This window comes from Rhagoletis pomonella, unplaced genomic scaffold (assembly GCF_013731165.1).
Source record: "Rhagoletis pomonella isolate Grant_MI unplaced genomic scaffold, Rhpom_1.0 Rhpom_scaffold_07020, whole genome shotgun sequence".
NCBI classification, from domain to species: domain Eukaryota; kingdom Metazoa; phylum Arthropoda; class Insecta; order Diptera; family Tephritidae; genus Rhagoletis; species Rhagoletis pomonella.
The window spans coordinates 1-8,623 of NW_023465551.1; the positions used below are offsets into that span (position 1 = coordinate 1).

General features: G+C 36.1%; 1 protein-coding gene across 1 annotated transcript; it reads left to right on the forward strand.

Annotated features, from left to right (window-relative positions):
* Positions 1 to 824: 824 nt before the first annotated feature.
* Positions 825 to 8,617, forward strand: LOC118755683 (polyglutamine-repeat protein pqn-41-like; the record flags this gene model as incomplete). The annotated part of the gene is made up of 3 exons (XM_036490509.1): positions 825 to 2,650; positions 2,738 to 2,991; positions 7,703 to 8,617. Coding segments are annotated over 3 exons (2,085 nt in total), but the record flags the coding sequence as incomplete, so codon positions are not given.
* Between the last annotated feature and the right edge of the window lie 6 nt (positions 8,618 to 8,623).

Here is an 8,623-nt window from a genome sequence, read left to right on the forward strand (position 1 = left end):
TAGCAACTAATGAAGTCTACAGTCGTATCAAAAATTCCGTAAAGGTAGCCTTCGGCTCCACTGCTCTTTTGAACTTTTGCTGCTTTTGTGCTCGTACTATTTCTTCTCAATGTATGTACTGGTGTGTGTATGTATGCGTGCGTGCGTGCGTACCAACATTTCTGCGGTCATAAGCAATAACCGCCTAATTGAATTGTAATGTTAGCCTTATGGGAGACGAAAACATTTTCGCCTATAACTTTTTAAATAGCCTAGCTGGCGAGATAGGGAAATCACGTATGCATGGAATAGGAGTTGAAGAATACGCTAGCATATATAACTCCATTATTTCTTAAGTCGACTTAGGCGTTTATTGCTTATGACCACATATTTATGGGGAAAGTGGTATTAAGAGGTAGCGTGTGGATGCGACGATTGCTTGTAATGCACTCAAAGTAATTTCCCCTACTCATCATCCAAAACGAAAATCCATGTCTGTATTAATTTTTAATTATTGCTATCCTTTTACATTTAGTTGCAAAATGCATACTCACATACATACATGGAGACGCAAATATTAATGAATACAAACAATTTGGCTGGTGAAAAATAGAAAATGAAAAAAATATTATGTATTTTAATTGGAAACAACCAAAATTAATAAATAGACACTATAGTTGTAACATATAGATTTGAACCAAATTAGTATAAGTCCCTAGCATATTTGACCTAGCAGTAAGCGTATATTTAAGTTTTCGTTAAAATATATATTAACATATATTTTTCAATACCAAAACAAAAAAGAGTAACTTAATATGTTTGTCCACATTTTCAATGACATATAGTTTTATATTTATTTTCTTAACAAACGACATTCTATCACTGCTTCAACCTATCTGGGCGTTATTAACGGATTCTTATGTATATTTGTAGATGCTGGCACATATATGGATACATCGAACCCCTTGGCCCCACCAATGGGCGGAGCTGGTGGCGCAGTACTTTGGCCAGCGCCAGAAACCAAACATGAAATCGATTCAGGTATGATGCCGCCACCAATCACTACACAAATGCCGATGGGCGTGCGACGCCCTTCATTGCCCACAGCCACACCCATGCTGACAGATCAACAGTTGGCCCATCTAAATGTTGCCGAAACACTCAAGACTGAGCTGATCGACGAAACGTCGCAAAGTTCTTTGGCTGAGTCGATACAGCCGACAGATGCCGTTATGGCCAATTGTGGCGCACCCATCAGTCCCACAGCTGCCATGCAGTTTCACTCACACTATGACCGCAAAACTAGCATGGACACAATGATGTATGATTCGAACAGCATGCCGGCCTTTCCAGTACCGCCGCCACCTTCCGTAGCAGCTGCTGTTGAGTTGGCCGTCAAGACGGAAATCGCTAAAGTTGTGGCACAGCAACAGCAGGCAGTCGCAGTGGACAAATTCATCACCGATTTGACCAAATCCACTGCAGTGGCAGACGACCCGAATGTGGCCGCCGTGGTTGCTGCAGCGGCTGCGGAGGAGTCGCTTTTCGGTGGCGTTGGTGGTGTTAATAGCGCCGTTGGTCCGGCCATTGATCATCCGTTCGGTGACATTATGCAGCAGGCAAATGCACAGCAACAGCCTCCTGTACTCGAACGCAGCTTATCCATATCGAGCAACTCCTCCTCTCACTCCAACAGCTCGAGCGGTTCTTCGCCACACAACAGCTTGACAGCTACACTTTCGGTATCGCCGAATAATTCGCTGAATGGTCATAATTCTCCCATCACCCAGGATATTATATTGAACTCGGAACCCGCCGCTGTGCTGAATGCTATGCCAATGCAACAACTCTTGCCCGCTCCACTGGGTGGCAACAGCGCTGCAGCCGTTTCAGCCAACGCAGTGGTCGAAGCTGCCGTTGCCGTTCCAGGTGGAACGACCACTGGCGCAGCAGTCGCCGATCCCAATAGTATCTCCACTGAAATGATCATGAATCCCGCAGTTTCACCGTCCACTATTTTGTGTTCAGCTAATGGTGCTGCCACTGCGGTGGTGCCGAATATCATGGCGCCACACCAAGTCACCATGGCCAATTCGATTTTGAATGACATTGCAATGCAGCCGCAGCCAACTCAACAAGATGCTGCCGTGGCAGCGCTTGCGCTCAGCAATATTATAATGAGTCCGCCGAATACGGCTGCTGCGGTGGTTGATAATGTTGCCAATGCGGAACAGGCAGCTGAACAACCTGTGACTGTGGCAACATCCACTGCTGTCAGTAATATGATTATTAAAGCTGCGGCCGATTTAATATCTAATCAGGAGCAACAACAACATCATCAGCAGCAACAACAACATCACCAGCAGCAACAACAACACCAACACCGACAGCAGCAACATCGCCTTCAGCAACAGCATCAGCAGCAGCAGCAGCAACTTCATCATCAACAACAACAACAGCAGCAGCAACAGTCACCGCAAGCATTGATGAATGGCGCGGCAGCAGCAGCTGCAGCAGCAGCGGCGGCGGCAGCAGCAGCAGCAGCAGCCTCAAATGCCAATACAAGTCCCTTAGTTAACTTGCTTTTAAACCACCCAGACGTGTCGCCATCTGCAGCAGTCGCGGCAGCAGCAGCGGTCAATGAAGTTCAGTCACAATTCTCTTTGGGCATGTAAGTGTCACTTATCTATAATTTATACCCTACTACAATTTTTGAATATGTATGCTTATTCATCATTCTCTCTCTGTTCCACCACAGTCCTCCCACAACGCCACAGGAATCTCTCATCGTCGCATTGGCCACGGAAAATTCTATGCAAAAATCAGTAGCAGCCGCTGCCGTGACTACAAATGGTGCCATCGTTACTCAACAAACATCAGCTGCGGCGGCAGGCATTCATCCTGGCGCTGCGGTCGGACCTGTACCTCTTCAACCGCCTATTCCGCAAGAATTGACCACTATGTCAGATCAAGACTTGATTAGCTACATTAATCCAAGCACATTTGACCAAAGTGAGTATACATTTTTTGTGTTGATTTCTTGTTTGGTAATAATAATTGATCGACATATCTAAAGGGATATGGGTTTTGTTATAAAATATGTCATATTTTTATATAAAAAAATTCATGAGTTTTAAATAAACAAAGGGAAAACTGTGAGTACTGAGGATTAAGGGCTGCTATTCTCGACGGCTGAGTGGGAGATCGCCTCATCTCGGCTGCCGGTTCAAAAACCCTATCCCAGTGTATTGAATTTACATTGATATACGAAATTTTCACAATATATTATTATTTATTATATATTATTATTTATTATATACTATTATTTATTATATATTATTATTTATTATATATTATTATTTAGTAAGTTTGTCACCCTTTTATAAAGTTTTATTTATTATTTTTTCCTCTGCCAAATCACTTTCTGTCCCAAACTCATCATTTACCATTTTACCGTTTACCGTACCATTGTTTTTTTTTTTTAAAGCGAGTTTTTTCAGAGAGCAGAATTAAAAATCAAGAGTCGAATGGAGTAGATGTCCACATTTAATTTATTCATTACGGTTAAAAATTAACGATTTTGCAATGATCTAAAAATAAAAGTCTTTATATTCAACGGTTGTTTTTCGGTCCCTCATCTATGGTTTTAATCGTATGATGGCAATTTGCAGACTATTGTAAAATTTTGCGCCAGCTGCGCCATTTAGTTTTTGTTTAACAGCCATTGAAAGCAGACGACAACCTAGGGAATTTTAACGAAAATTGTAAAAAGGGATTTTCATGTGCTCATTAAGCATTATTTTTTGTGTGTAAAAATTCATTACCGAAACCATGGAAAGGCTTAATAAATACTATATGGATTCTGCACCATGTCGTTGTTGACCCCGCCGCACAGTGGTTTAGGTCCATACATTGTTTGGAGAAAATTAGAAGGAATAGGCGTAGGGCTTCAATTTTTCATATGTTACCTCTAACGTAGTGTTGGCAAAATGTTTATCTGATTAACGATTAAAACGTTAATCGCGATTGTCTCCAAACCAAATTTGACAAGGGATGACGGAAAATCGTTCCACATTACATCACACTCCTACCCTGTCGGAAACACCAACAACGAAAATGAGAATTAAATTAATTAATATTAGTCAACTGTACGATTAATGATTACAGATTAATTAATTTTAATCATTAATCATCAATCCAATTAAAAATAAAATCTGATTAATCTGTCTAGCTGACAGTTATAGTAATTATTTTGTGTTTTACGCTTATAAAAACACATAATATAAAAAAATATATAATTATTGTTATTAGTAATATTTAAACTGGGAACTTTTACAAACTAGCGCACATGTGCAGAGGAATATTAAAACCAAGTTTATAAATCGTCTGTTGGAATAGATCTTAATGAAAATTCGCACCAAATTGCTTAAACTGATGAGAAAAACCGACTTGGCCATACCCGATTAACTGGGCTTGGAAAATTCGAGCATAAATTAATTAATCACCAAACCGAATTAATCAAATTAAGGGTTAATGATTAAAAATTAATTATTTTAATCGCGGTTACGATTAACTGTTTAATCAGATTAAAATTAATCATGATTAACTGTAATCGGATTGTATTTAGTCGAATTAACTAATTAATTAAAAAATCCATCGATTAATATCAACACTTGCTCTAAGGACATAAATCAAGAAAAACCCCAAAAATGAGTGTGATCGATTTATTTTAAAGCATACCTCCCATACAAACCTAACCTCAAAAACGCTTTAAAAATGTCATTCAAAGGGCACCAATGAATGAAGGACTCCGAAATATCGTCCGTATATTAACAATAATGGAGTAAGTAAACATAAACAAAATTAGCAAAATCGATTTACTTTAACGCGTACCTCCCATACAAACCTAATCTCAAAAAGATTTTATTAAAAGCGCAGCGATGAATGCACGACTCCGAAACTTTGGCCATATATTTTTGATGATAACATAAACAAAAACCCTTAAAATGGCTGTAATCGGTTTATTTTTACTTAAACTTAAACAAGCTATTAAAAGGTATAGAAAAGTCTTCGTATTATACAAACTGCATACTTATGAGAATGGTGCCTCACGGTATGGTTTAAAAAACAGATGTTTTTTTACTCTATGCAGCATGCCACTTTTTTGTAAAAGTAGGAAAACAAATTTACTTAGCCAAGTATACATTTTTTCAATAACTCTTCTGAAAGGTTTGGATATTTATTTTTAAAGTTTTCGGTACACTTATGCTCTTCACGATTTTCGAATAAAAATCACTCTTTACAAAAAGAATTGCAGCTGGAATAGATTACATATTTCCTTACTAGTATAGAAGTAATTAGTATTATATCACAACAAAACGGTCGGAACAGAAAAAAAGATGTAGTCCATTGAATTAATAATTGACGAACAGCTGGGATAAAGTATTGATGTATTTAAATGTTAAGTGTCAGTTTAAGAATGTGATGTCCATAAAATAATTAATGTGATGTTATGTTATTATAAATATGTTAAGGTATGTTCGAAAAAAAATGTTTTTGTATACACGTTTGTTATGTTTTCTTGTAAAAATAAATAGACTCCCTGAGGAAGACACAATAATGTGTCGAAACGTGTAGTAGGCGGAAAAGAAAAACCAACGTTTTTGCTTTCAAATCAACGGTCGAAAAGCTCCATATATACAACTCTTATAATAGCCTTTAGTTTATAAGTGTTTTCATATGTTAAATTGATGTTCCTTTATAATTTTAACTACCAATGTCACAAACAATAGTTAATATTCAATAGTAAATAACTAGATGTGCAAAATGGACCATTCGGATTCCGCCTGCCCTACACCAATGATTGTGTGGTAAAAACTTAAAAATTTGGAAGCTGATTTCGTAACAAAAACCGTTTTATTATTTTGGTTTATTTATTTATTACTTGGTTTGACAAGTTATATCATTTTAGACCATATTGTTTCTACTGGATTTAGCATAGGCGAAGGTACAACTTATAATCTCAAAATCGTACAGTGAATATGAAATTTTCTGAACTTAAATTGGAAATTTCTGAATTTGAAATGAAAGCTGTCTGAACTTGAGTTGTATCTTTCTGAATTTGATTTATAACTTTCTGAATTTGAATAAAGGTTTCTAAATTTGAAATCGAAATTCTGAGTTTGAAATGTAACTTTCTGAATTTAAAATATAAATTCTGTATTCGAATTGCAACTTTCTGAATTTCAATTGTAACTTTCTCAATTTGAAGTGGAAATTCTGAGCTTGAATTGTAACTATCTGAATTTGAAATAGAATTTCTAAATATGAATTGCAACTTTCTGAACTAAAACTGAAAAAGGTGTAGTGATTTGTAATCATTTTTTTCTTTTTGCTGACGGATTTTGCACTTTTTTTCATTCGTAGCAAAATGTCAAACAACCAGTTTTCATAAATTGCACTTGTTATATACAGAAACCGTCAACAAAAAATTATCTATAGATACATAGTATAAAGGTAATCTCGAAAACTACTGAAAGGATTTTGACCAGATTTTCTCCAATACACTTTGTATCGATAGGAGAGTGACCTTTTTCATTTAGAATTTTAATAGGGTTGCCACCTGTTTAAAAAACTGTAAGATCCGCACGGTTCGCTGGATTACAAAAGCTGAGGTGTCAAATGAAAGGGAAGGGCCTCTAGAAAATTACAAAGGTTTTATTTTTTTGAATAGGGTTTCCACCTGTTGATAAAATTACCATATACAATCGTAATAAGCGTAGGCATCAATTCTGCACCGTCTCTGTCAAACGTAAAGACTTGGCTTCTAGATGTGCAATAACGGATTAATTTCCTGAGTAGGGTTGCCACCTAATAAAAAAGTTAAAAGATTTTCACCGTTCGTTGGATTACAAAATGAGATATCAAATGAATGGGCATGGCCTTGGCATGTAGAAAAACTTTATTTTATTTGGGTAGGGTTGCCACCTATTTAACATTTTTTATCTTCTATAAATAGTTTAAAAAAAAGTTGTGATTCTTAGAATGGATTTAGGCGAGATTTTTAAAGTATAATCTGTATCGATAGAAATATTATATTTAGTACTTTAAATTCCTATAGGGTTGCCAGCTGTCTAAAATATTATAAGATCCACACTGTCTGTTGGATTACAAATAAAAGGGCTCGGCGTTTAGATGTAGATGTTCAATAATGTATTACTTTTTAAGGAGGGTTGGCAGTTTTTAAAAATTATAATATCTTTACCGTTTGTTGGACTAAAAACCGAGATACCGAGTGAAAGGATATGGTCTCTGCATGTGAAATAAGTTACTATTTTTTGTTTAAGTGGGGTTGCCACCTATTTAAAGATTATTTAATTAATTGCATTTAAAAAATGAGATGTCAAATGAAAAGGCTTGACCTTCACATTTGCAGTAAGGTTTTATTTTTCGAAGAGGGTTGCAACCTGTGCGAAAAATTAAAAAATGTGGGCTGCTCGTTAGATTACAAGAAATGAGGTTTCAAATAAAAGGCCGTGGCCTCCAGATGGGCAATTATATATTATTTTTTTAGTAGGGTTTAGTTATCAATTATACATTATTTAATATCTAAACATTCAGCGCGTGGCGAAGCCTCGCATCTGATAACTTACATATTTATGTAGTTTCCTAAAATTTTTTATTGACTAATTTTTGTATTATTTTTTCCCCCTTTTAATTTCAGTCTAAAAGCACGAGCGAAACCGATTTCGAAAGGGTAAACAACGAATAGAGCACATTTTTGTGTAATGCTAAAAGCATTCAGAGGCATTGATTTAAGGCAACGAATGTTTCACGACCACAGCGCTGACTCTATTGGCTAGCGTAATGATCGACGATTGCCTGCCTGCTTGCTATTGATGCGAATTGAAGAAGAAGAAAAAACTACAAATCAAAAAATTAAAAAATATACATATACATTGAGCGGCTGGTGAGATGTGAAATTGTCATGGCAGCTGCAAGCAAACCTAGAACACACAAAAAACGAGCAATTAACTATTTTTTAACAATATGAATAACGCACATCGTAAATACGTACTTATGTACATATGTATGTATATACGTAAATGCAGTTATACATATGTATGCATATTTTAAAATACCCCAATATATTTGATGTGTCTATGTGAAACTGCCGCCTACTTGTAGGCGGTAGCGAAAAGCTTCGGTGTTAACTCAACTATGTACGTGTTTGAATGTCCAATGGAAACTTCTTGGTGTTCGATAATTAAAATTTTTTTTTGTGTTTTTGATTAATTTAAAGCTATGCATATGTTTCCTTAATTGGTTATTGTTATAATGTGGCTGCAATGCAACATACAAATAAGCAAAAAACATATGTACATACATACATTCTGCACTTGAATGTTGCATGCATACGTCATTAATCAGTTTTTACTCCAAAATGTACAAATAAAGAGATAATTGTTTTTGTTATCAAAAAAAACAAAAAAACATTAAATACAATTACATATTGTATTGCTCCATTGCACAAACAGGTCGATCACAAGGGCTCTGAATGAAGAAGGAGCAACAATAAGAAAAGTCAAATTATCTCCGAATAAATAAAATCAAAAACAAATATACTTATTACTGCCATAAGTCA